Source organism: Sinocyclocheilus grahami, unplaced genomic scaffold (assembly GCF_001515645.1).
Source record: "Sinocyclocheilus grahami isolate Dianchi unplaced genomic scaffold, SAMN03320097.WGS_v1.1 scaffold813.1, whole genome shotgun sequence".
Lineage (NCBI taxonomy): Eukaryota > Metazoa > Chordata > Actinopteri > Cypriniformes > Cyprinidae > Sinocyclocheilus > Sinocyclocheilus grahami.
This window is the reverse complement of record NW_015505992.1, coordinates 89439-109136: the sequence shown is the minus strand read 5'-3', so window position 1 is coordinate 109136 and position 19698 is coordinate 89439. Positions and strand designations below refer to the sequence as shown.

Sequence of the window (19698 nt, the reverse complement as noted above, 5' to 3'; positions counted from 1 at the left end):
AAAGGACCCTCTAATCAAAAAAAAAAAAAAGAACTGCAGTCTTGGCATTGGCACTGTGTCTGCCAATCCACACACACACACACACACACACACACACAGGCGCAGATTGAGATTTTTATTTTTGAGACCCCAACCCCACCCTAAACCTAACTACTTTTCAATAATGTAAAAACGTAACAGGCAGATAAATGTACAGTAATAATAATTTTACAGTAGGTCACAATATACGGTTATATACTTTTGTCTTCAAAATAAAATTTTAACATTGGGTAAATTTAAACATCCTTCAAAGCAAGTTGAATGCGGCACTAGAGATCACACAGAACAGAATAAAACTGTTATAATGTCAAATCATGTAAATATTTTTTAAATAATCGAATTGATTAAACACGTTAAAATAAACCTATGAATTCCATAAATGCAGTATTCTGGGAATGGATTCAAAATCATTTGTATGTCTCTAAAGTTCTTAATTTGTAAATATCTTGTGTTATAGATGTTGTTGTCACAACTTGGTTGTTAAATGCACACGAAGAAGATGAAGTTTCAAAAGTCTTTAATAATCCACACGGAAGAGAACTCAAACAAGGCAGGCAAACTAAACTCAACCAAAACACTGACAAGACCGGACAAACTGAACTGAAACAAGGGGAATTTAAATACACAGAGCCAACAAGGTTAATGACGAACACCTGAAAAGAATGAAACAATCAACTCAGAAACCATGACAAATAAGGATTGGTAGGAACTAGAACAGGATTGGGCATCTTCGGTCCTGGAGGGCCACTGTCCTGCAGAGTTTAGCTTCAGCCCTAATCAAACACACCTGCCTGTAGCCAGGGCCGTTTCTAGCCAATTTGATGCACTAGGCGAAATCCCTATTGCCCCCCCCCCCCCAAAACTCATATATATGAATATATGTCTAATAAAGGATGTATTGATCTCGTGAATTAGCTCATTTTACTATACAAATATTTTTTAATTGGATGTTAAAGTTTATATGGGAATATTACATGACACGCTGATCCTTTAACAATGCATTGGCAATGCAATATTTTAAATTGGCCTTTGAACTTTGAAAAAAAGTGTTACCTTGCCAAAGCACTGACAGAGCCCACTGATCTAATGGCGTTGTTGAGCACTCCAAATGCAAACTTTGCATGCGTCAATCAGGCAGCAATTGACAGCACTCTGATCTAGTGGCATACAGGCATCGTCAGATTGACAGTACTCTAGCCCAATAATGTTGGGGGATCCAGTAGGGGCGGCAGTCATATTTCAGGGTGACCATGCTACTCTTTATCACAACCCTGCTAAAAGTGCCAGTACGTGCGCTCATTGGCACCCCTTCAGCTGGTGGCACCCTAGGCGACCGCCTAGCTCGCCTATGCCTAGAAACGGCCCTGCCTGTAGCTTTCTAGTGATCTTGAAGATGCTGATTAGCTTGTTCAGGTGTGTTTGATTAGGGTTGGAGCTAAACTCTGTAGGACAATGGTCCTCCAGGACCGAAGTTGCCCATCTCTGAACTAGAACAAAGGAAAAAGGAATCTGAACAGAAACAAACTAAAAGTCCATGAACATGAAACTAGATGAAACAGTTGAATATCTGTTACAGCTGTCAATATGTTAGAAACTTTACGTATAATGTCTACAATTACGATAATGAGATCACAACTACAGTTTAGGTATTAAAATTATTCAGCAATCAAACTAGGAAGCAATTTACTTACTAAATTCCAGATGTGTACACGGGCTGCATTGCTTGATAGATTTTGAGGAAGGGTCGGCAACCTGACATGGTTAGATATAGTACAGCACATCACTGATTTTACAGTTGCTTGCATTCAGCATATTATAATAATCATAGACATAAAATTGCACTGATGAATTGAATGTGTAGCAGTGTGTGCACCTACCTCCTTTAGACTCAAAATTAGGTACACCATGCATGATGACATGATGAAGGAACAGGGGCTTGTTGTTGATTTTTATGTGGCCAGAAAGGAGACCAGCGAAGTAATGCACATATCTACACATACACACAGCATTATGGAAGGGAAAGATGAAAAAAATATATATAAAAATGCAATAACAATTTTAAATATTTTTAGCCATTAAGAGAAAATATTTGTATATGATATACATCTTCCTCTTACTTAAACTTCAAATTGACGTACAATTTATCAATATGTTACATATTTTAAATAATGTAAGTATTATTAATCATTATTCATACTAGTTGACACTTAACATCATGATTAGTTTGAACTCTAATTATCAGGAACATCTTTTTATGTTCCACTGCAAATCCAGTTTTAGCCCATGTACTCTGGTAGCACCTGCTGGTTCAATCCCCGAAATGCAAACACATCGACTCAGTTCAGACTTTGCAATAAGAAAATGTGATTTACAGATATCTAAAGCAAAATGCCGTATTTCTCACAAAAAAAATAAAAAAAGCAAATAGTAATTTTCAGTGTGGTTCTGTGGGCATTATTGATTCCAGGATCAGTATGTAAAAGTCTTCATGGATATTTTGGTGTAGAGTCAAAATAGGCATGTGTGGTGCATTGCTGACCTCCTCTGGGAAGGCTGGCCCATGTGCATGGCTTTATCTTCATAAAAATGCTTCATGGCAAACCTGTCTAGTGCCTGGTCAGCACTGAAAATATGAATGCAAAATATAAACACTTTACACAAATACATGGTCCTCTCTAATGTATCTTAAATACACCACGCTTCATATAGATATATCCTACCTGGCTGATAAGTTACTGTAGTGCATATAGGCACCCACCACAACACCAGTTCTCCCCCAATTTCCCTGCAAGAAATGTTGCTAAATTACCAAATTATCAAGGAGAACATGCAAAATGAAAACAAAGTAGGCACTGTCATTTTGGGATTTCAGTCAGGCTATATGTTTACTACATCTTATTTCTTAATGCTGGTTAGGCTTGAAATGCCTGTACAAAGACAATTATTTTTGTCTCAAAAATGTCTTATTTTGCGTTCTGCAGAGGACAGAAAGGCATGCAGGTTGAGGGTAAGTAAATGATGATGCATTTTTTATTTTATACTTCCCATTCATCTCAATGGCTGTTGCTTGTCAGGCCCAAATTACAACATTTGAAATATGTTGTCCGGGCTTATTGCACCACAGGGTACTTTGAGCCAATCACATGAGCCATACATGCAGGATAAGATGCAAATGAATTATGTAATCTCTGGTCATCATTTTCCAACTTCCATACCTAACTAGAAAGCAGGTGTCTAGAAAACATATCTGATTACTGAGATGATAAGACAGACAAGTATCTTTCTGTATGTCCAGTCATATATGAATATCAACATTTTCATTGTAAATTCAGTTTCAATTGTACAACATGTAAAAAATTATACAATCAACAAATCATGGCAACTGTTATGTGAGATTCAACTTGTTTTTAAAATCAATTAAATATAATCTAAATTGAAAGGCCAATGTGATTCAACTTAAGGCAGCAAATAATTTTTATAACATTGACAGCATGTCAGTCCGGTCAGTCATGCAAGACGAAGGAGGTGGAGATTGGGTGATGTGATATGATGTATACCTTGTTGTGAAGTACCACCACATTGTGAGGGTCTGCATTAAGCCAGGTGTCCATGGCTTTACAGATACTGCAAATTTTGTCTAGAGAAGGAGCATGATGATCGGGCCAACCAAAGTCCAGCACCTGTCATAAATGCACACAAGCATGAATCAAATTTAAGACTACAAGCTGACAGGAACTCATAAACAAACAAACAAACAAACTCACCCTTGGGTTCTGCTTGGTGATGTCATGCCTCTGTTCACTGAGATTAAGCAGCTGAAATGGGAAAAAAACTTTTAAACATGAATTGCTCATAGATAAGAACATCCTCTTTACTTAAAGTCCCCATGAAATCAAAATGAAAGTTTTTTGGGTGTTAGTATCAATATGTTAGTCTTAAGGTTATCTATAAAGCAGTGTGCTCCAAAACAGTGACAAAATTCGCATTTAGAAGATATAAGCATTCAAAGCTTGCAGTTCGTCACTTCCGCCAAAACAGCTCAATGATTTTTTTGACGTCACATCGTACTTCAGCTTCTCATCAAACTTTCTGTCCAATCAAATGCTCTCTAGAATCCGACGCGCCCGCCTCATACACTATAAAATAGAAGCTGAAGCCGCGGCTGAAATCGGTCACTTGTCCACAGAATTTGTATTTTCTGTACAGTGAATGGCACGTAGTGCACTATATAGGGGACAGGGAACGACTCAAACAGTGTAAATATGCTTTCCATTGAGGAAATAAAGAAGTCTGGTTCCGCGCTGTGTCACGCTAACCGCACATATGCGAGTCGGCGCAGACCACAAAATGTAACGGAGCTATTTGAATTCTACACAGAATGCTATATTTTATAGCAATATGGATGAGATTGTGGCTGGCATACCGTCAAATGCGGCTTTACGGAGCTCAACGGCTCTGAACGGCTCTAGCCCAAGCTGTGATATAAATGAACACTATTGGCTATTTTAAAAAGGGGCGGGGCTGCTTGATATGTCCCGCCCTGTCTTCCTGTTTCAGTTCAAATGACGTCAACACATAGAGTAACGCTGCGTGTTTCTAAGCATTTCAGGAGATCTTTAAACTTATCCTGATTCCAAACCTGTATACATTCTCTTCTTCAGTAAAAGGGTCATAGCATTAACATAACCTGAGAAGTAAATATGAAAGAACACCCCACTCAATCAAGGACTTGTAATTACTGAATGGATGGAGCAAGGAAATACAGGTGCATCTCAATAAATTAGAATGTCGTGGAAAAGTTCATTTATTTCAGTAATTCAACTCAAATTGTGAAACTCGTGTATTAAATAAATTCAATGCACACAGACTGAAGTAGTTTAAGTCTTTGGTTCTTTTAATTGTGATGATTTTGGCTCACATTTAACAAAAACCCACCAATTCACTATCTCAACAAATTAGAATATGGTGACATGCCAATCAGCTAATCAACTCAAAACACCTGCAAAGGTTTCCTGAGCCTTCAAAATGGCCTCTCAGTTTGGTTCACTAGGCTACACAAGCATGGGGAAGACTGCTGATCTGACAGTTGTCCACAAGACAATCATTGACACCCATGTCTAAAATGGATGTGCACAGTTTAATGCTGTTAAACTAAATCTATATAGAAAACTGTTTGCTAAAATATCAACAACATTAGCAACAACTCTGATTAAAGTGCATAGTTTACCTATTAATCAGATGCACATGAAAGTAAAGCAATAATAGTGTGTATGCCCCCTCCCCACCCCCCCAAAACAAAATCATAATTCATCCAATTCATTTGAAATATTATGTGACCCTAACAGTGCATTATGTATTCCCTAGCCATTGCATCGTAAATTGCTTACTGTGGTGTACATTATATGATTGAAAAAGTGCACAAGATAATCTCCACTCTGGTTTTGGATAAAGAAATATGTACAAATATAAACAAGATCTGACACTTAAAATGGTGCACTATAAAGGGGATGAGGGTGATTTTGGACAAAGCTCAGGTTTCTTTTTGTTGACTCTTTGAATTATATTTCCCTTGTATTTAAGTCTTAATGTTGTCTTTTGTCTGGATCTATTTATTGTAATTTGCTTCTAGAGAGTCTCTTAGTCTAAGCGTAAGACTAAGTAACTAAGTCTAAGTTACCCAAGTACAATAATTTACACATAGAGATTCCCTAGCATTAAACATCCTCACAGAAAGAGTTCATCACTTCACATCACATAATGACTAGTTAATATTCATACAGAGAAACCCTAGTTGACCATAAATAATCCACTAGAACGTTTTTTTGAGTTTTTGTCTGTCAGTTGCTGTGAAATTTGGAGGATACTTACTAGATAGTGCTGCTGGTGTTTAGAACGGAGCATGCTGGTCACCTCCCTCAGGTGTACACTGTATCTATGCTCCTCTGTTGCACCAGGGAAGGACAGAGCAATGATGCGTTCTGTGATGTAGACCAGGTCCACCTCATTACTTTCCTCCATTTTTTGCATCAGACTTAGGGTCCTTAGATGGAAGAAAAATAACAAATGCTAGACACTTAATAAAAGATGCAAATAACTTATTTATAATCTTCTTCTTTTTTTCTGGTTGTAACTAAAATTATTCAGATAATAGGGGAATTGACATATTATCAGACATAGCTTATTACTGCATAAGCACACACACCAAACACATGTGGAAGCATGCATACCTGGATGGTCTTCGTTTCGAGTCCATTTTGGGAGACTTTGTAGAACCCTAGTTATAGAGGATGACAGACAGAAACACACACACACACACACACACACACACACACACACACTTCAATTTATCATAAGTAATTTTCCTTGCATACATATTTTCAAAGTCTAATAAATATTAATATTTATGCAGATATGACCCATTATTTTTTAGGTGTAGTCTTTAATGATTCTTGCCACAATGTTTACATTACCATAGAACATTTGGAGAACGCATGCAAAACTTCATCAATTTCCCTTGCGATAACTTTAAAAACCAAAACTAAAGGGGCACAATAACATAAATTAAAGAAAACCACCAATACAACTGTATAATACAATTGAATAATAACCACTGTATGTAATACTCAAAGTTATGCTTTTACTAAAAACTTTGGAACTGTGCTGAAATCAAAATAATTTTTCCACTAAAAACAAAACAAACAAACAAAAAAGAACACTTTTTTTAGACTTTGGGCAGTTTGTCTGATTCTTACCTGATTGATCTTACCTGATTGTAGTTAGTTGTAGTAGTTGTTGTTGTTGTTGTAGTAGTTGTAGTAGCAGCTGTAGATTCACAGGCTGTGGCTACCTGTAGATATAAAGAGGAGATAGAGGGAGACAAATTTAGACTGAATGCAGGAGTTATATTTTTTAACAACTTTCCTTGCTCTACCTTGTCTGATAGAATTGTGAAAAACAAATGTGTACTTACTGTAAATAAAAAATTCAGTTACACAGATATACAAGGGTAATTCAACATTTAACATCATATGTGTCCAATTTCGGTCCTGTAGGGCCACAAATATACCACAATACTACAAAATGTATTTGAACCCTTTAGATTTACCTGAGCTTCTTGCCCCCATCATGAGAACGTTCTTGTGAACAGCAAAGTCAACAAACAAAATTTGTGAGTGTTCTTATAGGACAAGGAGGCTCTGACAAAAAGCGCCAGTCTCATCTCATTGACTATAATCTAGAGGCTTGCACCACAAAGAAGGTTTAAGCAAAACTATTGAAAACCAAAATACCGTTTGCAGAGCTGGGTGGTTTTCACAATTATTTTTGTGTATTGCGTTTCCTGGTCACTTACCCACTCTAGATATAAACTACCTATAAAAAGGGATTGATGTATGACTTTGAACAAGCTATGGTAGTAGAGGTTTGAAGTAGAAGGGAGTCTTGTAAATAATCCTATAAAGAATAGATCTACAGAAGGTATAGAAGTGATGTAAGTATTCACATATAAATGCCTTGATATTTAATGAATAAGACATTGTATTTACTTCTGCGTCTTTCTGAGAATACACGATTCCTCAGCATATTCTTCATATAACAAAGAATTGTAAACAATATGTGTTGTACTATATAGAACTGACATCTATGAACTGCACCAGGGTCAGACTATACAGGCTGAAGTGCTGGTTCTTCTCCAGTTTTGTTAATCTCACAACTCTCGATTTGCTGCACAAATAAAATAGATTATTGCTTTTTTTTTCAACTTTGAATGATATTTTTGTCATTTTTTATATGACTACTTTATGGAATCCAGGTAAATCAGGAAGGGTTCACATTATTTTTTAAATGTATTAATTAATGTGCCATAGGGGTCACCAGTGTTGACCATTTTGATTTATACCAGTTATATATTTTTCTAATCAGTATGCTCCACATTGTTTGTGGTGTGTGGGAAACTGACACGCCGTTTGTAGTGTGCGGGAAACATTTTCTCAATCTGTAATTGCTTAACCTGATGAGCAGTGCTGATCAGCAAAGCCTGCATGTACAGTATACAAATCTACTTAAAAGAAATATTAAACACTACAAAGACAACAACATTATTTTTTTATTTTATGAATGAGAATAACAATGTGCGATCACATGCTAGTTCACCCAAAAACGAAAATTCTGTCATTATTTACTCAAGTTGTTCCAAAGAAGATTATATTTTAAAGAATGTTGGTATCCAAAACAGTTGACATTGAATTCCACAGTATGGAGGGCAAAAAACACTACGGAAGTCTATGGCTATTGTCAATTGTTTGGTTTCCAACATTCTTCAAAATATTGTATCTTCTTTTGTGTTTAACCTCGCTTGTTGAACTATGACACAGACAAATGTTTGTAATGATGGGTTTTATTTCATCAACAATAATAAAATATAAAAAATGTGCATCAAGATTTTTAAGATATTAATCTTGTGCACTCATAATGCACTAATAATATATTTCAAAGTACAAAATTCTAAAAGAATACATTTGCTTCAAATAATATAATCATAGTCAATAAAGTTGGGGACTGATCCACTTGCGCTGTGTGAGCTGAAGCTGCTTATCTAGCAGGTTAATTTGCTCAACTAAAACAAACACTTTATTAAAATAGTGCCCATTTCTAACATGTCATTTAAGTTTGACAAATACTGTAATCCGTATGCTTGTCTCTAATAACGAACATCAGGCAGGGGAAAGTGTTTTAAGATGAACTGCAGGAGTGCTAAACTGCTCATTGCCTCAATTAATCATCAGTATAAACTATCAATGCATGAATCAAACTCACTAAGACTGCCAACAGTTTCTTTTCCACACACCATTTTATCCATGTATGTGGTTACAGAAAAATCATATAGACCATTGAAATTGCTCCGAAACTTCTCAGTGCTGTCTTGCCTGCATTTAAGATGGGTGACATGTGAGCTCCACTGTCACAGTCTTCACTCATTGGTTGTCACTCAAAAGTTGCTCTTCAATTGCATGAAATTAAACTTTTATCAACTTTCTGAAGTTACTGCACACGTCAAGTCGTATTGTCAATGGAAGTTTGCAGTTCATTTAAAATAAATTAGATGTCCCTAGAAGTCCCTTTTCTAGAAGTTACAGCACATGTGGACGGCACATAATAGTTGTCTTTACCAAAGAAAATTGTTGTTGCACATATTTATTTAGACTTTTGAACACAAGTATGGAACATCTGTCTGAGGAGCTGCATTACTGGAAGCACCTGTAAACAATCTGCATAATCACAGGAGGGAGTTATAACCCACGGTGAATGACCAGTAAGATGAGTAATAACTTCTCTCTTGGCAGGTAGTGACTAGGAAATGCACCTGGAATCTGCTCCACCTCAGTGACAGTAGGCAAACTCATGTGCTCATTCCCGTGGTCACATAGGTAAGATATAGGAACCCATTATCCATGAATGAACAAGTGGAGGCAGTGGCAATGGCAGAGGCAGCACAGGCTTGGGATCATGGGGACTGAGGTAAATATTATCCCAGAGAAGGCCATTGGAAAAACATCTCCTGGAGGGCACTTCTCATGCAGATAATATGCTAAAGCAAAGAGTTGATTCCCACAGTTTTGAATGCTCAGGAGCGCATGGCAAGCAGATTACATCCTTGACCACACAACTCCAACATATAGATCTGAGTGAGGGAATCATCTGAATGGACATTGGGTCGTGACAAGTCTACAACTCCTAGACAGAGGCTGGCCGGTTTTCAACCACCTGCTTAATACAACCATGCAGCCTGATACCCAATGACAAAAGCCCCACATTGTGGCTCCTCCTGGTTTGAAAATACTGGCCTAGGATATACTGACATCCATGAATTTTTAAAGTAATTTTTTGCCTTTATTGGTACAACACTGAATGAGTGACAGGAAGCAAAGGAAAAGGGAAGTTTAAGTTGTTAAATGATGGTAGTTTTCCCTTTCGCTGATTCATAACTGTGTTAAATTTATTTATTTTTTTTATATATCATTGATGGATTTTGTGTGTGTGTCGTAACTCGATCCAGTTCAAATATGTTGAATGCCAATACTATTTGACAGCTGCAGCAGAAGGGAAGATTTTCTGCTTAAATTTCAATATGTTCCTCTCATAATACATTACACAAGCTTTGGCTCTAGTGGATGATTGTATGGACAACTTTTATGGACCTTTATGGAAGAGCTGTAATTCTTCAAAAAAATTTCCTTTTGCATTCCATCTGATGAACCTGAAATATATTGGCATATAGGTTGATAATGACATGACAGTGAGTAAATGACAGATTTACTCTTTAAAAAAAAATTCAATAGCATCTGGATCTCTAGGGTGTCCTATAAAAAGCACTGTGTTTCCAGAGTCTGTTTCCTTTCTGAAAGTTTACAAAAGCCTTATTCTTCCAATCTGTTTTTACTAGATACAAGTCTGCTCCACTTTAAACAATTCATTGAAAAAAGAGCAATAAATACAAATTAACACAGCAAATAACACATTATATTAGCAATTTATTAAAAACAAAGACATAACAATAAAACACACTAGATATTAAAATATTTTATTGCCTTAAAACAAAATGTCTCTTGAGTATCAAGAAAAGAACACGTTCAGAATACAAACATTTTACATCTACCCAAACCTATAATATTAATCTCTCAAATGTTCATTTTCAAGGATTTCTAAAACATGTCCATATTCCTGGTGACACTGCTCCCTTTTCCATGTAGAACAATCTGTCTGATAAAGAATATATTCGTACCCCTCTTTCGCTCTCTTCCTATGTACACAACAAATGCTGACCAATATTTATGACCTTGTCATACTCAGTGGTGCATGTGACGATGAACCGTAGTGGGGCCCCATACAGTTTGACTTCATACTACATCCTTTTTTATCTAGCAGTTGAAGATAAATATTAGGTTGATCTATATGTTTACAGACCTCAACATTTACACTAAACCTATCAGTGTTATGATTACATGATATGTATTTTCTTCTATTCTCTATGCAAAGTTTGTACATTTTTAATACATAGCTACTCCAAAGATTTGACTGTTTTCAAGAAGAAGGGTAGTACAATTAAAACGGGGTACAGATGACATCATGCATTTGCACATTCACTTTCGTCCTCTAACTGCATGGGACACTTCTGCCTAGTTCACATTCCTTCAAAGATATTTAAGGAACTTTTTTGGTGAATATGTTTTTAATTTTTGTACTCCTCTTTTATTGTGAATAGATTATTATTCATGTCTGATTATTAAAACAATCTGTGCCTGTTATTATTGATTTGTCTTCTTCATTTACATTAAATTTATGTATTTGGCATATACTTTTATCCAACGCGAAAAGCATTCAAGGTGCATGTTTTTTATAAGTTCATGCCTTTGCTGGGAATTGAATCAATGACCTTGCCCTTGCTAGTGCCATGCCCTAGCTTTCAAGAAACAGGAATGTTAATTAATTATTCTTTTTTTTTTTTTTTTTTTCATGCTAGAATGCATATATTAATAATGTCTGAAAACAACCAAGAGTAAAATGTCTCAGTATATTTCACTATTTCACCTTAATGCCCTAGCTTTCAAAAAACAGGAATGTTAATTAATTTTTTTTTTTTTTTTTTTTTTTTTACATGCTAGCATGCATATATTAATAATGTCTGAAAACAACCAAGAGTAAAATGTCTCAGTATATTTCACTTAAATGTCTTAAATGCCTCACTTAAAGGCCTCAGTTAAAATGCCACTGGGCCTTATGTCAAAAGCACTGCCCAAACAGATATCACTCAGACTCAAAACAGATTTTTATGCAACAACACTTCACAAACATTTAAAAAGGTCAGTCTGTCTGAAATGTCTTTAATAGCACCAACTCAACCAACACTGAAGCCAGCTAGTTTGCTAGCAAGCTAATTTTTTTAATAAAAATGTTGATAAAACCCACAAAATTATAAATTATTGCAGCAAAAATAAGTAAATAAATAATTACATGCACTCACTGATATACAGTTTAGACAGTGTAACTCGCCAAGGATTATCCCGAGTTCAATACAACTTAAACTCAATCAACAGCACTTGTGGCATTATGCTGATTATCATAAATGAATTTCAACTCGTATCACCTTTTCCTACTAAATAAATATAAAATAAGTCATTTTATTAATTTAGGTATTTACAATGGAACATAATGCGGCCAAATCTGCAAACATTAAAATATTAACTTTTCCCAGATGGAGAAGGAGCCCTCAGTGCAGACAAAGAGTCAAAGGAACAGAGTGACACTGAAGGTCCCGGAGGCCATGACAGAGTGTTGACAACCCAAGATAGAACCGAGATACCAGAGGGCTGAAGTGGAGCTGGAGTACCCGAGGGCAGAGGTGGAGCCTAAGGAAGGGCAGAGCCAAATGGAGCCATAGGGGTGGAGGGCCAGAGAGCAGCAAACAGCCCACAAGTCTGTGGCATTTTTGAGGAGATGTCTGATCCATGTGGAACTGATGGTCCAATGGAGCCCAGCCAGAGCTGAAAGCCTGATGATCGCTGCTGGGGTTGAGGGAGGAAGGAGTGGAGATGGAGGAGTCAGTCCTATGTAAAATGACGGGATCTGATGCCGGAGACAGAGCCAAGGGATCCCCACGCCCAGGAGGAGCTGGCTCACAGCAAGCCCGAGGTGTTGCCGTGCCACTGAGAGGAGCCTGAGGAAAAACTGAGGGGCTAATGTGAGACAGTGCGGACTGGGTTGCAGGAGTGGCTGAGGGCTGGAGAAGAGACTGAGGAGGAACAGAGGGACTGACACAAAATGACATGACTTGGGTAGACACACAGTTTGAGATTTGGAGAGGAGGCGGGAGAGGGAGGCTAGGCGGGACCAGCGAGACAGAAGAAGAGCAGTCCGATTTGGGTGGCAGTAATTAGGGCAGGGAATCATCCTCTCTAAACATCAAAATGACAGAACATAGAGTACTCAGAAACTCACTCTCAGTAGCAGGAGTGTGGGCGGGGCTCACTTCCATTCCCTCGTAAACCACAAGAACTCCCACAGCGATGGACGATACAGCCGGCTCGCACACCTGCTCAGATATGCTTAACTCTGGCTATGAGGTGATGTTCCGCTCCGTCGGTCCCACTGGCGCTGACTCATACATCATAGTGAAGTCAGGTTCTCTGTCTGAGGTAGGCTCACGCTGCTGCTCCTCACAGTCCAATGGTTTGTGGCTTGGATCTGGTTTGGGAGTGGGGCTGGTGTCATCGTCGTCGGGACCGGCAGTGAGTGGTGATCCACATGAAATTCGGCAAAGCTCCCTCAAGGGCCCTCCCCAGACAACTGGGACTTGTGGCTTTGTAAAGTCCAGCAATCAAAAATGAGCAGAGGCAGATTCCGATTCCAGAAGTCTTTAATTGATCACACAGGTAACTAAAATAATGTCGCTTACATGTAACACTGATAAGACCAGACCAACTGAACTAAAACAGTGCTCATCCTTAAACTCTGGGTTAAAGTTATTTACATGTCTGCAGTATCAGCAACAATGATTGGATAAATACATTGTGCGAGTAATTTAAATAACTGGCTTATCTTGAGTAAAAATGTCGGCACATCAATCCTTCATGGCTGTTTTACAACATACAACTTCTGTGACTGTACACAGCTTGTGATACGAGACACATGCTGTTTAATTTCTCATGGGATGTCTGTTGCCAAGCATCTAGGTGTAACATTCTGACACGGCATTGTTTCACATTTGGCATCTCAATGAGTGGTTAACCCTGCGGAAGTTGTGCTCCGGAGCAGGGTTTCCTAACCCTGGATAAAAAGTAGACCATGTATTCAAGTGTGATTCTAACACACATGTACACACAGAGGTCAGTGAAGGTCATTGAAATAAAAAGCATATATAAAATCCTTCATGTCAAAATCTAACATGATACACAGCTAGATAGAGAATACTAAGACATTCTTCTTTGAGAAAAGAAAGAAAGAAAGAAAGAGAAGGGGAAAAATCCATGATTTACCTTTACCTCACATTTCTTATGGCAGGACAACTTGCACGCTGCAGGAAAAGGAAAGAAGAAAATACATTAAATGTAATCATAGATCTGTTAAATTCAAGGTTCAATATACAGTCATTTATTTTTAATGTACCAATCCACTCTATAAAAGGTCTTTGTAAGGATAATCTGATCTCTGTGTTGTAGTAGCCAGGTGTAAGTACCCATGGCTAATTTATCTTTGCCCAATATTTGCGCTGAGTACAAATATCCCATTACTCCTATTTACACTTTATGTGAATAGCATGTAACTATTTGTACTTAATGCAAACAAGATGCTATTTGTTGCTATGTATGTTTCGTGCAAACAGTATCTACCACTATTTAGACTGTAAGACTATTTACAGTGTAAATAGCATGTCCCTTGCAAAAACATTTCTTTGCTAATTTATTGGTAATTTGCGGCAAATTTGCAGCAACCTAAAAGCAGTGAGCTTCTCTGAAGTGAGGTACTTTTACTTCATAACAAAATATATAAATGACAAAAATATGAAAATAGCATGAAATTTATGTCATAATGCCAATAGATATGACTGAATTTCTGGTAATGTGACAGTTCTTCAGATCTACATGAATCATGTAAGTGATTTTTTTCAAAAGCAAATTTGTTAAGAAAAAAGCTATCTATCTATCTATCTATCTATCTATCTATCTATCTATCTATCTATCTATCTATCTATCTATCTATCTATCTATCTATCTATCTATCTATCTATCTATCTGTCTGTCTGTCTGTCTGTCTGTCTGTCTGTCTGTCTATGCACCCTTGGTAAATATGAACAAAGAAGCCTGTGATAATAAATCTGAATTGTTAATCACATTGATCGTTCATTCAAAGAATTCACAAAAAACTAAACTTTCATTTGAAGTAAAACAGTATGAAATAAATGTGTTTCCCTAACACACACTGGCCACAATTAACCTTTTTTATTCAATACTGTATTTTTGCAACCTTCTTTTCCCAAGATTACAACTTTTTCTATAATGCCTGATGAGTTTGCAGAACACCTGACAAAAGATCAGAGACCACTCCTCTATACAGATTCTCTCCAAATATTTCAGTTTCCCAAGTCCATGTTGATATACTCTACTCTTAAGTTTAGGTCAGGGAACTGAGATGGCCATGGCAGAACTTTAATTTTGATTGATTTTGATAAATTTTGATGATGTTTGTTTTGGATCATTGTCCTGATGCAGTCACCATGGTGTGCTAAACATTGTAAATATAAATGGGAATATACTTCAGAGATTTTTTACTAATAAAAATGTCTAGGGGTACCAATAATTGTGGCCATCGTGTATTAGAGAAAACATTGATTTCATAATGTGACACCCCCCCCCCCTTAATTTTTTTTACTTATTGAATTACTTGTTAATTTTTGTGTGTGTGTTTTTTTATGAAAGATCAAAAGGATAAACAATACAGATACACAGCCTTTTTTGATTATATTTATCAAAGGTGCCAATAATTCTGACCATGGCTGATGGCAGTCAGTTAACTCTTGAATCATATTTAATCTGTGTCCATCTTTTCTTTCCTATACTTTATATTTACTTTGATGTAGAAGTAGTGAGGCTTTTATTTTAATGTCTGTAAATATGCTGCCTGCTGATGATGTTAGATGTGATTAGATGAATATCCATGCTCATATTCTGTATCAGCTGTATATATAGATTGTTTAGAAACTCATTTATTTACCAGTTGATCCTGAAAGAGAATGAAGCCTGCCCCTGATACTGAAGTCATTGGCAGTCTTAAAAACATGGCTTGTAACAACTCTTGAGAGGTTCCAGCATGAAGGCCCAGGCTTCACCATTCACAAACTCATGGAGGGACTTTAAGAATCATGTGATCTGTATGGCAAGACATCAACAGCATTTAAGTTAAAATGAATAAAGTCTGAGCAATGAAATGAATCACACATGCCTAATGTTCTGTGTCACTCCATGATACAGTTTAGTTTCACTCTCTTTTTCAGTTCATTTTCAGATAATCTGAAAATGAAAGATGTGGATTTCAACAAAGAAGTGAACTTATACCTGTAGGGGAGTAGTCATGCTTAACAGGATATGTGAATAGAAAACAAGCAAATGAATGAATTTATAGTATTAAATGGTTAATATATATGTATATAATAATATATATGTATATTTAAATTATATATTAATCAAATTATATATAATTTAAATATTCATAATATTTAATATTGATCAGTCGAATTTGTTAAATCAGTTGAGTTAATGTTTTTGTGTACATTTATTTGTCACTTTCTATATGTTGAAGATAAATATTTTTAGAAATACCGCACACAATGTTGAGATTTGTACTGTATTAGAATATGTATTTATGTCAAGAGATAATTGAAGGTTTGAATATATAATCCAATGGCACAAAAAATACCTTGAATTTGCATCAAAAAAGTAGAAGCACCTGTACTGCATGTTCACCACAGGCTTGCCACAACTGTCTGCTGCAAATTTGCTGCAAACTTTTAGCCACAAAGCTCATATGAAAATATGTGATTGCCACAGGAGTTTGCCAAACACTATATTTTTGCAAGGGATAGCTTCACACCCTGACTAAAAGAAACAGGGGGGGGGGGGGCAAGACTGAAGTCTCTAGAACTGAAAAATTAAGTGTGGATTATCCCAAGTCTATGTGTTAAAAATTATGTGTTAAACAGTGAAGTCAAACTGTTAAGCAAGGGAAAGAAGATCGCTAGCATTATAGGCAGTATGGTGCCATTCAACAGTCAGTCAAATAAATATTAGTGTTGCAGCAAGATGGAAATCAATTTTGTTCAGTTAGACTTAAGATGGAAAGTATAAGGATAAATATGTTAAGTCCAGGAAAAGAAAGAAAGAAATTAAAACAGGGCTACAAGAGACAAATCAATAGAAATGCACTGAGAGAGGCTGGTCTTAAGTGATGACAACAATGAGCACACATTTATTGTAAGAAAAATAACAATGGAGACAACCAACAAAAAGGTGAGGGATTTACAGGCCCAACATATGCATATCAAAATTGTCAACATGGGAGGCTGCAAAAGGGGGGTCAGTGCACAAGACAGAGAAACAAGAAAAGTGCAAAGAGCACATCTCATACAAAAGAAACAGCAAAGAGACTCACAAATGAAGTGAGAAGAATGCGTTACTAACAATACATAATTCAGAACAAACTGTAATAATAGAGCCAATGAATAACTCAGAATGGGCATCACCCATAGTACCTGTACTAAAGCCTGACAATTTAGTTAGACTAAGTGGAGACTACATGTTGACCTGGCCTATGTGACCATGAGCATCTTCGGACACTTGCCACATTACTGACAAGACTGCAAAGAGCAGGACTATGACTAAAGCGAGGAGCACTTTCACGGGAATGGAAGCAGTGTTCATAGGACACAAGGTGAATGCTGCGGGTTCGCATCCAGGGCAAGAGTAAAACAGAATGCACCAATGCATTCCAGTGTCTCACAGAGCTGAAGGTTCTGCCAAAATTTGTCCACAGTCCTGTTCACAAGCTGTTGGGCAAAGAGGCTAAGTGGAAATGGAGTGTTGAACACAAGAGAATGCATTTCAGCAGTCAAAAGAAATTAATTAGTCAGCAGAAGTCTTAGTCCACTATGACTCCCAAAAAGAGACCTCACATGGGGATGGGTTAGATCTAGTTTCTTCACACAAGACAGCAATGCAACAAAGGTTTTATGTAATATACATTAAATCAAGAAACTGCACACAGTTAGACAAGAAAGGACTCGTGGTTGCATTTGGAGTACATTGTTTCCTTAAAGCTGCACTATGTAATGTTTTTTTTTAATGTTCAATATATGATAATGAGTGATATGGTAATGAGTGGTTCATTTTAAAACTTGTTTAAGTACTACAGTACATCTCATCCTCATGGACTGCACCAGATTTGGCAGTTCTTGCCATGAGATGTTTCCCCACACTCCACCAAGGTATCTGTTCTCATAGGTAAGTTCTCAGACACATTTAGGGGGACACATGGTTACACGTGGTTTGCCACTACATGGACAAGGATTAGGAACCACTGTCCTAAACTAATGTAATTGTGACCTTAATTACCTACCGCCTCAAAACTTTTAGGCCTGGTTTCACAGACAGGGCTTAAATTAAGCCAGGATTAGGCCAAAGTTCAGGACATTTAAGTAGTTTTTATAAAACAGAGCTGAAGCACAACTCATGTTATTACCAAAATAATGGTTCACCGCAAGTAACTTTTAGTTTTATGCCTTAACCAATAGAGGGCCAAAAGTTACATAGTGTAGCTTTAAGTACAGTACATCTTTGGCTGGAAGTTCACAAACGTCACAGCACATAAATTCTTACTGTCCTTTTTTGTTAATTAAGGCTATTCCTACAATTCAAGGATGAGCAGTATCACTGCAAGCATAAGAGTACAATATCATCTGCATGGCAAGGAAAAAAATATGGAAATGCTAATGTCCTGAATCACCTTCCATTGCCAAAGAAAGAAAACACAGAATAGTGGAGAATGCTCTTCCTGGAGAACAGAGATGTGTCCATTATCATCAAGTGAGGGCACAGACTCAGTAAGATTATATACAGAATGAGAGCGATGGTGCAGAGATGTTGGCCACAAGAACTAGATTAAGTGAGTGACGTGACATGTGACCAAGTATGGTTACCCATACTTGGAATTAGTGCTCTGCATTTATCCCATCCAAAGTGCGCACACACAGCAGTGAACAAACACACACCGTGAACACACACCCGGAGCAGTGCTGCAGCGCCCGGGGAGCAGTTGGGGGTTCGGTGCCTTGCTCAAGGGCACCTCAGTCGTAGTATTGAAGATGGGAGAGAGCGCTGTACATTCACTCCCCCCACCTACAATCCCTGCCGGTATGAGACTCGAACCCGCAACCTTTGGGTTACGAGTCCAACTCTCTAACCATTAGGTCACGACATAGATGGAGCATAGTTTGCAACAAGAAACAATAAAGTGTGTGCTGTGATGCTCTTTGGATTCCATACATCCCGACTTTACACCAAAAGTCAGCAAAAGAAATAGAAACATGATGAAAGGCTAAGATATGCAGTTTCAATGATGGAGATCCAGTAGTTGCCAGAAATTCCAGCTATGATAATAATTTAATTCCTGGACATAAAGAATTTGACTGATCCACTGTCATACAAAGTAATGCTGGGTGATGAATCAGTGATGAGAAGACATGGGAAAATATTTGGGGAAATTTCACTCAAAGGATGATGGGCCTACTGACAAAGGCACGTTGTCTGAGGACACATTGTCTGAAGACACAGTGTCGAGAGACTTCACCCCAAAAGACTGTTAAGCCTAATGAGGTAAAGTCACAGAAAACATCTGTAAAATTATGAACTGGAAACTGACAGAAGAAATTGACTGATGATGTAGTTCCCTTTCAATTTCAATTTCGATTCACTCGACATTGTGTCAAAAGCTGATGCTATGGGAAATAACTTTCTCTGAACAATACTAAAGCCCTAATAAAGGAGTAACATTCACTGGCCAATGACATTTTGAGCAGTCAAGCTATATATATATATATATATATATATATATATA

At 37.2% G+C, this 19698-nt stretch overlaps 1 protein-coding gene across 1 annotated transcript in view; it reads right to left on the bottom strand.

Moving 5' to 3' along the window:
* The window catches only part of LOC107562221 (tensin-1-like), a 121738-nt gene that overhangs the window by 23269 nt on the left and 78771 nt on the right, over window positions 1-19698 (bottom strand). The window contains exons 3-13 of the mRNA XM_016246827.1: window positions 14070-14107; window positions 6806-6886; window positions 6267-6313; window positions 5908-6079; window positions 3804-3854; window positions 3597-3719; window positions 2760-2824; window positions 2579-2662; window positions 1917-2029; window positions 1731-1791; window positions 1507-1526 (exon numbers count right to left, since the gene is read on the bottom strand). Of these exons, the coding sequence (XP_016102313.1) occupies window positions 1507-1526; window positions 1731-1791; window positions 1917-2029; window positions 2579-2662; window positions 2760-2824; window positions 3597-3719; window positions 3804-3854; window positions 5908-6079; window positions 6267-6313; window positions 6806-6886; window positions 14070-14107 (855 nt within the window). The remainder of the gene's footprint in view (window positions 1-1506; window positions 1527-1730; window positions 1792-1916; window positions 2030-2578; window positions 2663-2759; window positions 2825-3596; window positions 3720-3803; window positions 3855-5907; window positions 6080-6266; window positions 6314-6805; window positions 6887-14069; window positions 14108-19698) is intronic.